Source organism: Calypte anna, chromosome 2 (assembly GCF_003957555.1).
Source record: "Calypte anna isolate BGI_N300 chromosome 2, bCalAnn1_v1.p, whole genome shotgun sequence".
NCBI classification, from domain to species: domain Eukaryota; kingdom Metazoa; phylum Chordata; class Aves; order Apodiformes; family Trochilidae; genus Calypte; species Calypte anna.
Genome location: NC_044245.1, coordinates 100,098,378 through 100,114,345, shown reverse-complemented (window position 1 = coordinate 100,114,345; position 15,968 = coordinate 100,098,378). Strand labels below are relative to the sequence as shown.

General features: G+C 38.8%; 1 protein-coding gene across 6 annotated transcripts in view; it reads left to right on the top strand.

Moving 5' to 3' along the window:
- The window catches only part of PTPRM (protein tyrosine phosphatase receptor type M), a 466,786-nt gene that overhangs the window by 441,213 nt on the left and 9,605 nt on the right, over positions 1–15,968 (top strand). For all 6 annotated transcript variants that reach the window (XM_030444842.1, XM_030444847.1, XM_030444845.1 and 3 more), the window contains 6 exons: positions 3,979–4,095; positions 8,780–8,934; positions 9,238–9,373; positions 9,935–10,084; positions 10,536–10,709; positions 12,801–12,932. In XM_030444842.1, the coding sequence (XP_030300702.1) occupies positions 3,979–4,095; positions 8,780–8,934; positions 9,238–9,373; positions 9,935–10,084; positions 10,536–10,709; positions 12,801–12,932 (864 nt within the window). The remainder of the gene's footprint in view (positions 1–3,978; positions 4,096–8,779; positions 8,935–9,237; positions 9,374–9,934; positions 10,085–10,535; positions 10,710–12,800; positions 12,933–15,968) is intronic.

Below are 15,968 nucleotides of genomic sequence, written 5' to 3'. Positions count from 1 at the left end.
TTAAAAAATAAAAATAAAGAAGTTTGTTCCCCTCTCTCCCCCTGCTCCCAGCGAGTGAATCATTCACTGTTGGTCTGTGGCTCTGGCTGCGGCTCTGGCACCGTTCCCGTGGCTGTTATAGCCCCTATTCCACTTGGGAGAGTTTTCAGGAAATTGTGTTGTCATGGATCCTTTTGCTCAGCTCCAGTCTGCTCTGTGCCCAAAGTCTCCTGTGCAGCAGAGTAAGAAAACCACAATGGGCCCAAGCTGCACGAAGCACGAAAGGCTGTAACTTCTGTGCAACACCCCTGATGCTTCCCTAATTATTTCACTAGATCATCTTAAATAAAGTGGGTTTGGGTTTTGGGGGGGGTTTTTTGGGTTTTTTTGTTTTTTTTAAATAAAAGAGTGGAATCAAAGCCAACAGTTGAGGCATAAGAAGGTGGGGACTGCTCTTCTAAATTGGTCTTCCTGAATGTCTCTAGTTCTTAATCATAATCCAGTCTGTCTAGACTTACCAAGTTAGAAACAGGCATGTTTTCCTTCAAGGCTGAACAATTTAATTCAGCCAGAGTCATTGGTTTTGGTTTGTTTTTTTTTTCCCTGCTTGCTTATTTTACTGAACTAGAGCTGTTTCGAGGCTGGTAGGCACTCATCAAAAAGAAATAAGGCTAAAGTTAGCATTAAAAAAGACATGCTGATCAGTAGTGCTGTGACACTGCTGCAGCTGCTCCCTTCCTACGTGTGTTGGCCATCTTCCTGTGGTTCAGGATCCACCTATGGAAAGGATAAGTGAGCAGGCAGGAAAAAGGAATGGGCTGCAAAGACAAGGCTGTCAGTGGGCTGTCCCAGTCCGTATGCAGTGTGAATTGCTTTATGCATGGAGAGTCAAAAAATCTTCTTAGCAATAGGCAGGAAAACCCTGTTTCAGAGAGTTCCCTGCAGTGACTATAAAAGGGTCAGTTTGCTGGCCTAAGGGATTTGCACACTGTGAATTCTCTGGATTATTTCAACAACACAGATAAAACAAGGAGCCATTCACTGGTTTTCATTTAGCTTCTGTCAGAGGGGTTTTGGAAACACACCCAAACAAGATCAGGTCTGAATAAATACCAAGTAGATGCAACAATACATAGCAGCAGCAACTACTAAACGTCTTGCAGCAATGTTTAATGCTTTGGAAGTGGTTGTTTCTTCCTCACAGCTAACAGATAAGCTGTAGAGTTGAATACACATTTGCTGAAGATCCTGCTGTTTAGGCACCCTGGGACTGGCCCTTAGCTTGGCCCTTGGCTGGTGGAAACCCTCTCATCTCCACTGACATCCTGCCAGCTCTCTGGCTGGTGAGCATGGTTGGGGAGCAGACTCCCTGCCCTTGCCCAGGAGTGCTGAGCACCACAAGGAGTGCTCTGTGTCCCAGGTCCAAGCCTCTCTCAGTGTATAAGCTGGTGTTTGCCAGTTGTCCTGAAACCATGCTTAATACCAGATGAAATGTGAAGACCATAAACATTTTTTCTTAGCCAGTACTAATAGGGTTACTAGGTCGGAAGAAAAGCAAAGAGAAATAAATTAAAAACTACTTCAGGTCTGCTTTAGGAGCTTTCCATCAGCTGTATAAGCAGGAATAAGGTGTTAGGATGCTTGTATAATTTTGTGGCTCAGAGCCAGGGCTTACGACTCGGCTACTCTTTTTCTCTGAAGAGGATACTGATGTGGGGCTGCATTTTTCCAGCCCTTCAACTCAGTTCTCTTCAGATTTAAATTTTATCCTACTAAAGAGTAGGATAAAAAGGAAAAAGGATCCAAAATACTGACCCTACCTGAATAGTTTTTTATTTTATCAGTTGATGTTACTACTTTGGTGTGGCAAGACCTCTCCTGTTCAGACAGTAAGGAAGGGTTGTATGTGATTATCAGCTACATCACTTGAAACAAATTCTGAGGAAAGTATTTTCTTCTGCCTGACAGGCAAGGTTTGACTCCCTGTGTATATCCTTTATATACTAAAACTGGATTTTGTATAAGTAATTTTTTTTGATCATGCACTACAGATTTCACTCTATGCTTATACAAACATACAGCAGTTGTACCTTTTGCTCAAGACTAGACATCATAGTAATCCAAGTATTTTGGAATGAAAACAATAGGTTTGAGAAATACTCAACAGTTGTGAAGTTTAATTTTTTTTCCCTGCCCATTTTCCATTGGACATTTGAAGTATTTGGGTTTTTTACCCAACCTATTTAAGTGTATATTTTAACTAGTAGACTTACTTGTATTAAAAGGTCCATTTTTAAGTTTTCCCTTTGGTGAAAGAAAGAGAGAAATCGTTCTATGCAGCAGATGTATAACAGATGCTACTCCTAGCACGTACTGCACTGCTGGATGAAGGCCAGATGCAGTGGTGATAGCATAGCTATTACTGTGATGGAGCAGAATAAAGGGGAAATAAGTAAGTAATTTGTTAGCATCCCTGCCCACAGCCTTGTCCGCATAAACATGAAGGAGGAGAAAATTCTTAACTCTATCAGCTATCTGCATCATCATATACAGTCCCTACAATGATCCACTTTGAAAAATAGCAGAATCATAGAATGGTTTTGGGTTGGAAGGGACATTAAAGATCATCTGGTTCCAACCACCCTGCATGTGTAGGGACACTTCCCATGAGATCAGGTTGCTCAAAGCCCCATCCAGCCTGGCCTTGAACACTTCCAGGGCATAAGCATCCACAGCTTCTCTGGGCAAACTGTGCCAATGTGTCACCACCCTCACAGTGAAGAATTTATTCATAATGGCTAGCCTAAAAATCCCCTTTTACAATTTAAAGCAGTTACCCCCTGTCTTGTGTCTACATGCCCTTATAAAAGTCCCTCTCAAGCTTTCCTGTAGGCCCCTTCAGGTACTGAATGGCTACAGTAAGTTCCCTCAGAGCCTTCTCATCTCCAAGCTGAAAAACCCCAACTCTCTCTGCCGGTCTTCATAAGAGAGAAGCTCCAGTCATCTTTGTGACCCTCCTCTGAGCTCATTCCAACAGCTTCATGTCCTTCTTATGTTGGGGGCTCCAGAGCCAGATACATTACTCCTAATAGTGCATGTTTAAATGTTAAATACTGTGAAGTCAGTCCCATCTAGACCACACAAGGGCTTAGAAAATCTGAAAAACATTTAATGAAACCCACCTCCTTTCCATCACCATATAGCAGGATAAATAAATTTCCCAAGAATACACAGCTCCAGAAGCCTGCTGAAATCAGTATGGGGGAAAGGGTAATTCATCTCACCTAACCTTAGCTATCAAGAAGCCAAACACAGGCAAAGACAGTCATCTAGACTCTTTCCATAGGTAACAGCAATAAAGACACCTCTATAAGGATTTCAACCTACAAATCTTATTGTGAGCTGAGATAAATCTCACCCATAGTTTTGGGGTCTTCTAGTGAGTTGGTATTAAAGCCCAGACAAAAAACTCAGGTCTTGACTGCAAGTGTTGAGTTTTCCCATTTGAACTCTCATCAGTTCCTTTGGAAAGTGTATCAGAGAAAACAGATACTTTTCTAACAGTAGAGAAGATCCTTCCTTGTCTGAAAAATAAATTTTCATTTTAGAAGGTGAAAAGATATTTTTAAGACAAATTCACCAACTAGATTTGTGAGGGGAAAAAGCCCTTCTGGTGTTTGTTGTCTCTCTGGGCACACCCTGTGCTGCAAAGCACTGGAAATGAACAGTTACTGTAACTGAGTTGTGCAGGGTATAAATATCCCTTGTGCTCCCTACAGATTTGCCTTACTTCATGAACCACAACACAAATCCTACCTGCAACTCTGAAAGCTGTATAAAAAAGGAGGCAGTGCCCCTTAAGATGGATGAATCACATCCACATGTAGGAAATGTGACTGATTTGCACCTGATTGCATTTTAAAACAGAAGGCATAGCACAGAATGCAGAATGACCCTCCCAAACTAAATGAAACTTAATTTCTTTTGTCTTTTTTAAAGGTCAAATGCTGCAAATACTGGCCAGATGACACAGAGATATATAAAGACATTAAAGTTACCCTAATAGAAACTGAGCTCCTGGCTGAATATGTGATTCGAACATTTGCAGTCGAAAAGGTAAGTTTCCAAATTTAGTTTTCTTAAATGTAATGGTGTCTACCGAAGTAACTCATGTACAGATTCAACAGGGGAAAGTTAAATCTTTTGACTGACATCCCAGGTTTGTAGCTACTCTTTAGGTAAACGACTACCGCCCTCTTATGGTAAACTGTGGTTTTCTTTAAATGCAGCAAGGTTTCTGTGCTCTCCATCACTCTTGGCCCCTGCCTGAGTTAGAAAAAGTGATGTTCCTTGCCTAGCAAAAATCGAAGCCTCCCTCCCAGCAATCAATTGAAAAACACATTCGTGCTGTTTTCCCATCTTATGTTCCCTGCAATCATTTTCTGTCTGTACCAGAGGCTGCAGGCACCATTATTCAGAAGTCCATGGTGGAGAATACTGTTATCTGTGGGGCTTGTGTTCTGGTCTGCAGAGACATAGTTGAAACAAACCAGTTTTCCTCTCAAGGCAATTTCACTTTTCATGTGGAGTTCATCTTTATAGGGAGAGTTGCAATCAGCATGGTTGTATTAGGGTTTATTAGAATTATGCCATCAATTTGTTTGATGTTTACTAGACCTTGTAGCTCTCCCAAACAGCTTACAATATATATGGAAAGCATGCAGTTAACAAATTAGGCACTTACTGAAAGTGAGAATAAGCAGGGTCAGTCAATGCTAAAGTGTGTTGTGCATTTGCTGTCATTCCAAGGGTTTTACTCAGACTTCCTTAAAGGAAGTATTTTAGTTGTATCAGGGCTTGTTTGAGTTGCAGAACTACAAGAAAAGGGCCTCACTGGAAGACTTAATATTTTAATGGTGCACTGAAGTAATGTTCTCTCAGTATCACCATTAAGTAGTATTTTTCAACTAATTAACTTAGAAAACTCCTTTTGATTTACTTGCAGTACCTGTGATACACTGATTCTCTTTAATGATGAAACAGTATTCGATTATGGTTTTGAAGAACAGAATCTTTAGCATCAAAAAATCCTGCATCCAGACAGATGAAACTGTCAAAAAGAAGACCCAATGGGGCCTCTGTACATACATCCACATTAACAAAGGGATTAGTTTTTTTTCCTGTTTTATTCTTCAATCTAATACTTAAATATGCATCAACAGAGCAACCTGAGGGTAATGATAATAGAATTATGCGGTTTGAATGAACTGAAATATTGTATCATGTTTACCACTAAACATATTGTACATTGAATTCATTCAAGCCTGTTGTTCCCTTGCATTTAGATATTTTTAATAAACAGATGAGAAATGGTGGCTACACTTTGAAGTAGATGAAGCACTGCTTGATTTCTATTCTGCACATTTTAAGCCCATGCTTTGATGTTAGCTTTTCAGTTCTTAACTGGAAAAAAAGACCTAGAGGATTTTACAGTTGATCATAACCAAACTGTCTCGAATAAGTGCATTAGAACAGATAGAGATAAAAGGCACTAAACAATTTATTTCTTAAAAAAATCTCCATCTGAAAAGATTTCATTTAGACACTGTTTTTTAATAGTTGGTAGTTTTTCATTAGGCCTCTGAAAGCAATGGTGGTGTAGCTTGAGTAAAATATATTTGATTTTACCCTATTTTCCATATTTTTTCATTCTTCCAATGGTACTTGAAGGTCAAATCCATATCTCTCTTCCACCATAGTTCTCTCAAGCTTATATTTCTGATCTATTGGCACTGATAGTTTGCAGCTTCTCTAAGACAAGCTGCATGATGAGAGACAAAGTGCACCCTGACCAAATCTTCAGATCATTCTAAGTGAAGGGTGATGTTGAAACACTGAACGTTGGAGCCATCATTCCAAAGGACTTGAAGATTTGGCCAACAGAAACTTTAGTACTAACTTCAGTAATTCAACATGGAAAAAAGCAAAGTTCTCTTCCTTGGGTGGACTAACACCATGGGTCTGTACAGGCTGTGACATCTGAGACAAAGGCTACATCCAAGATGGGTATGGGTGAAGGACAAATGAGCTGAAAGGGGAGATAAAGAGAGGTGGCCTTGGTCAATATAATAGAGATCAGAAGGAAAGGTAAGGAGGGTCCAATTACAGTGTGCAGCTACATTATAAACATTTAGAAAGAGGCACTGAATTCTCCTCAATCTTCTCAATGGTAATGGACAGTAAAACTGGGAGAAATGGCCAAGAATTTGCAGCATGGAAGGCTTGCACTGGAAAAAGCCCTTCAAGAGGTGGGTAGTGCAGTGTTAAAGCATGCTACCCACAGAAGTTGTGGAATCTCCATTCTTAGAGGTCATTAGGGCTTGGTTAGCTAGATTTAATGTCAAGCATAGATGCACTCTGAGCAGGAGGCTGAACTGGAGATGTCCAATATGAGGTCCCTTCTGACCATGTTTTCTATTTGTGCATGAACTACACATACCTGTTCCTAAAATAAAATTTGAAAGTCAATTGTTTTGGAGTGAAATTATCACTTTTATATTTTTAAATGGTTATTTGGTAATAATAGGGACTAGGGAGATAATGCTAAGAAACCTGAATCCAAAATTACATTCTGATTCTAAGGACTACATCCTAGATACAACTCATCTCCTGTACATAAGCAGTCCCCTTGGAGCAGCTCCTTTACAGCAAAACAGTTAACTTGACTTGATTACTCAGATAGTAACATGCAGCAGCACCATAAGTATTTATATAATTAGGGTCTGCATTTTTTAGAATCCTAGGGTCTGTTAGCATTGTACACCATTTTCTGTTTGCTGAAAGAAAAACTACAGTCTTCCCAAGCTGAGCATATCTTTTTATGATTCATGCAGTTGTGTTGCTATTTTGGGTTTAGAAACCAGCAGGGTAGCTGCAGACATTAAAATCATTCTTTTGTAGGTATAATAAGCAAACTCATTGTAAAAGTACCCTGTATGCAAAATCTTTTCTAAGAAGCCGAGTATTACCAACAATAGACAAAAATTCAGTCAGCGTGACAGACAGGCTTTTCAAAACTAATGCACAAGACACACAGGACATCTCCTGATCTGTGCAACAGCTGAGCACAGAAGTTTGGAGGGACAGTTCACTTTTTTTGTGTAAACTGCTTGAAAACCAAGGCTGAGCACAGCGTGAAGAATTTCTGTGAGGTACTCGTTTCAGGCCTCACTTTGTATAGTCACAGCATTGCTTTTTGTATGGGGACTTTGTTTCTTAGGGGATTGTGGGCAGTTGTTAGGAGCAATGTAAAAGTGTTTGGGACATGGCTATCCCCACCTACTCACAGATGTTTAGGGAGCTGGAAGATTTGCTTATGGTACAAAAAAAAAAAAAAAAAAAAAAAAGCTGCGTTAACCAGCACGCTTTAAAATCCGCAGAGACAAAATTATATTTGAATGTGTTTGCTAGACTGGCTTAAAATGCAAATTACTTTGTGTATTCCTGCATTTTAATATGTTTTAAATTGGGTTTTAGGATATAAGGTCATTTCTGTTGCCAGGGTGTGATCTCCTCGGTCTACATCAGTGTCTCACATGCTCTTCTTCTTCGCCCTCGCCTGCCTTTATGTGTCTAAGTTTCTGAGGGAGATGAGGAGGCAGATTCCTCTCAGCAGATGCCCAGCCTCCACAGAACCCCAGCCCGAGCTGTCAGAGCTTCGGGGCTCCATGACAGACCAATCCCACTCCAGTCATGTATCACTGGCACAGCCAAAATTTCTCAATCATTGAAAATCCCAGACTCTTTTAGCTTGCACACTAGCAATAAATTAGGAAGTTTATATTACTTCATTATGCAAAAAAAATTAGATCTTTTATATGCAAACCAGCTCAAGACAGGAAATACATCTTTAAAAAGAAAAACTGGAAACCACCAGTTATTAATATCACTGACATTTAGGCCAGCCTAGACATGATATGTCATAATTTTGCTGTTTGCTTATGAAATATGTATGATGGCCTCTGGTCTGTGGATTTCTAATGAGAATAAAATACTGGCAGCTGCATTTTTAAAGGGGGAAGGGAAAATAGAAGCACAAAGAAAATCAAACTTAGCATACAGACCCCTAATATCCAGAAATGCTCCAGAAAGTCACATGGGAAATTACTTACATGATTGCCTTCTCATTCATACCTGTCTCACCATACCCGTGTCCTTCCAGACTGTGGCAAATCACTTGAAGGACAAACATGTGTAGGGCTACAAATGCAGCCCCTATGATTGGAGGTGCAAAAGGTTTCTTACTACTCAGCTGTTTCTTTCAGACCAATGAAGGAGACAAATGATAAGAAAAATGATGCTGGAATTGTAGTTCCCTGAAGTCAGCAGCAAAACTACTGAGGAGGACAGTAGGGGAAGAAAAATGTCATCTGTTCTATATGGTCACGGTCTTGCTGCTGGCCTATTCTGTGATCATGGCATGCATTTTAAAAGCAAAGCTTTCAAAGCAAACTAGTGCTTAAATACAGGCATCTCTCTTGTTCTTAAAAGTTGCTATCCAGCCTAGTGCTAAATTACTCAGTTTTGTTGTAAGGCTTTGAAACCAGTTGATATGTAACCTTTGAAATTGCTACCCTGCTCGGAGGAAGTTCTTCATCATTCTGTACAGATGTGGGGCTTGGTAGGGGTGGATGCTTTTTAGCCAGGCTCAGGCATTTGAAGTCATCATCTTGCAATGTCTCTTCCAATTTCTTTCCAATTCCAGCTTTTTTCCCCTTCTCAATCTTTGTCTTTTCAACAGAGAGGTGCTCATGAGATTCGAGAAATTCGGCAGTTTCACTTTACTGGGTGGCCAGACCATGGGGTGCCGTACCACGCAACAGGCCTGCTGGGCTTTGTAAGGCAGGTCAAATCCAAGAGCCCACCAAACGCTGGCCCTCTGGTTGTTCACTGCAGGTAAGTAGGACAGAAAATCCTCCATTGTGTAGTCAGCTCAACTCAGGACACACTTTTACTTCTCCTATACTGTGCTAAATCCCCATATAAGTTGCTGAAACGACTGGAGCTCTACCCACAATAACTTAATGCCTAAAATAAAAAGAAGAATGGAGAAGCTGAATGGGAAATCCTGTCAAGCCCTAACACAAGGCTCAGCTTCAGTAATCATCCCACTTATCAAGAACTTGAGACATGAATGTTTGCACTTTACATTTTCCAATACAATTCTGAACAGTAACCGTGCTCTTCTTTTTATTCTAGTGCTGGAGCTGGAAGAACTGGATGCTTCATTGTTATTGACATCATGCTAGATATGGCAGAAAGAGAAGGTGTGGTAGACATATACAATTGTGTGAGAGAGCTTCGATCTCGGAGAGTTAACATGGTGCAGACTGAGGTATTGATAATCTACCAGAATACTGCCTTAAGATTTGCAAGAAAGAAAAACAAACAAACAAACAAACATAAAACTTGAGCACCTTTGTGGTCTGGCACCATCCAGAAGATGATTTATTCAATCATATGCAGAAAATAATCCACACGTGAACCTGAATAACTGCTGCTCAGGCAAATGCACAGTTACACTGCACTTAAAATTCACAAAATCTTTCCATGAGGGTTTCATTCTGGGGTACAAATTGTTGAGGCTCAGTTATGTGGTGGCACCTACTGAGAGAGGAACAAGGAAACAAGAAACATTGAGTTTTGTAATGCTCTTTTTACTGCTCTTCTGTTTGTACTGCACTGTAACCAGTTTGAGTCAATTCTTCTGCATTAATTTATAAATGCATTGGATAAAGTTTTATGAACTGCTGCTGTTCTTTCTGGTCTTGCTTCAGTGCCAGTAAAGCCAAAGATAACTAGTGGCAACCATATTAGCTGCTTGTTTTTTTTTATTTACTGAAATACTAATAGCATATTGTCTCTATGTCAGTAATTATTTTATTTCCTTTACCAGGAACAGTATGTTTTCATCCATGATGCTATCCTGGAAGCCTGTCTTTGCGGGGACACATCTGTTCCAGCTTCTCAAGTTAGGTCTGTTTACTATGAAATGAATAAACTGGATCCTCAAACCAATTCCAGCCAGATCAAAGAGGAATTTAGGGTAAGTTGTAGTTACCATTATCTAGAAGCTGTACAGTTCAGCTACACTAAAGACTTCTGCTTAAGTACTAACGTGTAACCATGGGAATTCTGGACCTGGGAGGGAAAGACTGCAAAAAGGGGAAATAACATGTCAATAATTGCTCTTGAGTTATGCTGAATCATAAAAGAATGCAATGGGGTAGTAGTAAAATCTTCATTTTACTCAAGGGAAGTATGTCAGTTCTTTCTCTAGAAGGCAGGTTGCTCTGCAGCTGTCTTTGAGGTTATTTTTCAGCTCTGTATGCTTTCAGGATTTCTTGCATCCCAACCCTGCTGACTGATGTGTTTTCATTTCTCTGCATATGGATTCCCACTAAAAATGAATGCTGAGCTTGTCTGATCTTAAATATTTTGGGATGCTTTCACTGCTGTTTTAATTTTTCTGTTGTGCTGTTTACTCTTTTTGAAAGACCTTAAATATGGTGACTCCAACACTGCGTGTAGAAGACTGCAGCATAGCACTTCTACCACGAAATCATGAAAAGAATCGCTGCATGGATGTTCTGCCCCCAGACAGATGCCTACCTTTCCTCATAACGATAGATGGGGAGAGCAGTAACTACATTAATGCTGCACTGATGGATGTAAGTCTCCACTACATCACTAATAATGAAAGAGGAATAAGCAGCCCTCCTAACTGAGAAATGGCAGAAAGTAGAGTCAGCAGAAGAAAATGGAAATCCTTCTAGCTTGTTTTCCAAAAAGGTGGCACAAAATCTTTAAACTCCCAAGTATGTCTAGGATCCCACATATGTTATGTCACAGCCAAGGTTTCAAAGCCATGCTCAGAGGGTTCTAATAAATTAAATGTGTCTGGATTTCTCCCTGGTGCTTGAATTTTTAACCATATGGCTTAGGAAAAAAAGAGTTACCTCTTAAGGCAGTAAGGCAGTTAAATAGGATAATAAGGTTTGCAGCAATATTTCAGTTCCCTTTGTTTCTAATTTAAACAGTAATTAACAAAAAAATAATTGTCTGTCAGCACAAGATAGTACACAAGCCATTACTTCAGTCTTTCCATTTATTTCTGTTTGAATGAATGGTTCCTTTTCATGTGTGTGGGTTGTTTTTGTTTTTGTTTTTTTCTAACGCGTCTATGGTAATTCTATTTCTGCTAATAGAGTATCAGTAAAAAGACACTTACACTGCCTTTACAGTGTGTAGATATTTATAGCCTATCTTTGACAATTTAGAGATACAGTAATTATGGTTTTCAAACACATAAACAACTAGAAAACAGAGGTTAGCAAAGAATGAACACATTGTAAATGGCCTTTTTGAAAAGTGAGACTTGAATAATAACAGTTTATAGCAGGTTTTGCCTTTCTTTCCTTCCAAGTTCTCAAAGCAGTTTCCTAAAATAAGCGTAAATTCAAAACACTCCTATGAAAAGGTAATTGTATTATCTTTATGTTTATCTGTGTAGAGAAACTGAGAACAAAAGTTTAAATGACTCCTCGAGTTTCTCACAGTAGGTCAGTGACATTTTATATTATAATGAAGCTTCCTTGATCTGCAATTTATAATCTTGTCATTGCATTGTCTTCTTTGCTAGAGAGTTCAGTACTGTTTTGTTCTGTAAATTAAGTGCTGCTTGGCAAGAGCAGCACCTCAATATTTGCTTTAAAAATGCTTCCCTTCTTCACTGTTAAAACAATGAGCTGGATCCAAAAGTTTGTCTGGGCATAAGGATGCCAGAGGGAAGGGGATTTGGGTTACATTCCAGATGAAGCACCCCAGCCAGGCTCCTTCATTATCCCTGCACTTGCAGGCCAGAGCTGACATTTGTCCATCTCTCTAAACATTGTCTCAAGGGAAGCAGAGTGATGAGTTTCACTCTGGTTGCATCAGTTGAGATGCACTCAGATCACCTCATGCAAACCTTTAGAGCTCCCTTTAGGTGAATAGGTTAGCAGGCATAATTTTCATCATTCAGTATGGGGATGAATTTCAGAACAATTTTCCCCAAGAAACTGCTGGGGCTTTTAAGTGGGGGTGTAACGGAGAACCCTTTGAGCATGTTTTATCTGAGAAAAGCTTCCAGCAGAATGGGTGAGACAGAAGGCAGCTGATTGATGTACCAGCATCATTGACACCTCCTGCTTGCAGTTTGATGAAACAAAACCAAAGAGCTAAAGTCTTGCACGTCCTCATTCTGCAAGGACTAATTTTCTGTGGTCTTTTCAATGACTGTCTCTGAATGAAAAATGCAAATAGCTGATCAGTTTGTATCTCTGTAGTGGTACAAATAATTTAGTTCAGGTCATGCAGAGGCTTCCCTACTCTTCGTTATGAAGGCAATGGCAGCCCCTCCAAGAAATTGCCTCAGTGTGGCCGTGCTGTTCTTCAGCACTCAGAAGGACCTAAATTAAAATGCTGGTATGAGTTCCACAGCAAACAGTTCCACCACACAGCTCCTTCAATGAGTTGCTCTGGTATTAAAAAAGAAAAGACCAAAAAAAAAAAAAAAAAAAAAAAAAGAGAAAAAAAAAAAAAAAGAGTGCTAACTTTTATCCCCTGGGTTTCCATGCTGCTGTCAGAAAGAACAGAATTTCAACAACATTTCTGAAAAATAGCTAGATAGCACTTTCAGTCTCAAAGTTTTGGGGTTATGACCGACATTATACTGTGACATTTACAATTTTTTCTCACAATCTCTTGTTATTTCTTTGCAGAGCTACAAGCAACCATCAGCTTTTATAGTTACGCAGCATCCCTTACCAAATACTGTCAAAGATTTCTGGAGACTGGTCCTAGATTATCACTGCACTTCAATAGTGATGCTGAACGATGTTGATCCAGCACAAGTAAGTTCAGAAAACTGCTACATTTGACAGAGAAGTGCTAGTGCCTCAGCATTTCAGCACATGTGCACTTCAGAACAGTTATAGGACATAATTAGTTTTATAAAATGCCATTAAATACTAACACACTAAAAAATTGATTTGTAGCTAGCAGATACACATAGAAGAGGTATAAATAAGACCATCAGTAGTTTCTGCACTGGAATGTTAATGCACAGGCAGATGAGAGGATGGAGCCATAATTTAATCTGGAAAGAAAACATGCTTTTGGAAGAACTGCTAAAAAACGAACCTGATAGATGTAGAATTCTGACTGGAGTTTGAAACACACTGTTAAATGTAAAAAGCTGTAAACAGAAGCCAACAGCTATTCATTACCTTGCCTGAAACAGGTCAATGACCTTAGTCTGCTTACAGGGGGGTAGGTTTTCCCATTGTGAAAATCCATGTTATGTTTGGCACAAAATGACATTGTTAGCAAGGAGACAGGAACTAAACAAGATTGGGGACTAAGCATCCCTTGGAAGAGAGAACATGGCAATGAAATGTATGGGAGAATGTAATTACCTTACAAAAGACTTGTGCATGCTGCACATGTCCCTTAGAAGACTGGAAAACCATACCTATTGGTCTGGCAATTTAATCACTAGCATTAATCACTAAGCATCCTAGAGCCTGGGTCACAACTACACAGTTCCAAGTTCCTACACAGATACAACTTACTCAGTTCCTCCAAAGAGCACCACCCGTCTGCTGGGATAACATGGTGGTAATCTGGTTTCTCAGTATATAAATATTTACTAATTATTGGTTAAGAGCAATTGTAATTTTTTTCGATCAGAATGCATGACATTTTTTATTTGTGATCAAATCAAGAACCTTTTTAGCTTTGTTGAGTATTGTACATACTTAGAAAAATGTTTGCTTGTATTTCTTTTTAGCACAAAGAATTTGCCTTTAAAACATACTAATCTTCCGTTCTGTCTTTCAAAGGAATGTATAGAAATTCCACATGCTATTTTAAAGCCTGAATTTCTGATTCCAAGCCCTTAACTGTCTTGAGGGAGAAAAACAGAAATGAAAGACAAAACTTTTATTCATGAGTCTAAGATTATTTTCTGAGTGAATAAGGAAAGACTCGAGAGAGTCAGACTGCTAGGGACTGCAAAACAGAGGGTTTTTTTAATTTGTGGGCTGTGTTTTGAATTTGCAGTAGTGCATGTCTATTTCAAGCATTTATTAGCCTCACAGGCTTTTAAAAGCTATTGGGATATGTCATTAATGCACCTGCCCCAGCAGTATGTTAAACCTTTTCCCTCTAATGTGAGTAACAATCTTTTCATTAGGAATAAATCTCAAAACCCTCAGAGCAAACAGAAGTGGAGGGAGGGCAAAGCTTATTAAAACACACATTACATCCAGATTCATTAATAATTACTGTTATCATTATTATTTATATATATCTGGAGTGTTTACACTTCTGTTCAGATATTACAATTTATGTGGATTGTTGTGCTCTGTTGGGAAATGAAATTCAACCCTCACAGAGACTCTGACTTAAAGAGAGTCTCTAGCATCACATGCATGCAAAACACATAGACCTAAATGCTTTTGGTTTCTTTAGAACTTGAAAATCTTAGATTCCTAAAACAGCTCTGCCAAACAGCTCTGCTTATTATCATTTAAGCATTTTTCAAAGGGCTGTTAGAACACTGTTCCTATGTATTTGAAAGATGCATACTAAATTGTGAACGTGGTAAATGATCTGAGCACTGCTATTTGCATTAATGGCATGCATTGTATTTTGCTACCCTGTACACTAGCATATTTCATAATAAAAATTTGTGTAAGATTTAGACAATATTTTGACAGTAATTTGCTCAGCAGACTGAATCATGTGGGGGGTTTAAAATAAATGAAAATATATTTTCCTACTCAAAATTTCTGTTTTTAAGTTGTTAAAGTGAACTTCTGCAAATCAGACCCTGTTCTCCTTTTAATTGATGTAGTAAATGATTATGTTTTCCCAAAATGTAGTCATCTCTAAACAGCTTTGTTGAGGAATAAGGGTTATAAGAAATGCAAAACAACATCTGGAGTAAATGTGATTTGTCAGCTCAGCTCTGGATCACCAACAGCAATGCAGCAGAATGAAGACCACAGCTGTGGTACTGAATGAAATAAAGTTCCAAATCTGACATCAATGCTTCTGCAAGCAAACAAAATTTCATGAGTTCATACTTAATTTTGTAGAATGCTTGCAAAAGCTAAATGCTCAAACTATTCAAAATATCCCTGAAAAAAATCATTAGAGTTTTTATGGGAAAAAATAGACAAGCAGAGTCTAGCTTCAAAAACCTTCTTGCAAACTATTGATTGAATCTTTAAATTATTAACACATATGATAATGGGTTCCTGAATTAAGCGACCGTGATATTATTAGAGACCAAAACCGTCCAAGATAATAATAATAATAATAATAATAATAATAATAATAATAATAATAATAATAATAATAGTACTTTGTGATCTTTAGATAGCTGGAAGTAATTTTTTCTGAGCACTAAAGAAAATATAACTACTATTTTTAGGTGGCATTCCTAAGGTTAAATTGAACGTTTGTTGAAAATTTAAAGAAAGGCTGATATTAGCTGATATCATCAGTCACGAGTGAAACAGATATGAAAGTTTAAGACCTGAGTTTTGAGAACTGATGCATTCTGGTGTTGAATCACCAACTTCTCAGGACAGTTGGAAGTACCAGGTCTTTGGTCTTCAGGCTTTGTGCTGTCTCCAAGATATTGTAATATATGACAGCAGCCCTGTCTTATCATAACGTATTGCAGAACTGATGCTGGGTGTCAGAAAATGTGCTACTCCAAATAGCAGAGAGCATCGAGCACAGCAGCAGGCAATAGCTTGTTCAGTTAAGTGAAAAGGAATTTGTTTAAACTTGTTCTGCACAAGTAAAAGCTGAGTGCTCAAAACTGGTGGAGGATGGTGCGCTGTGTATTTGATAAAGATATTGTGTGGGAATTT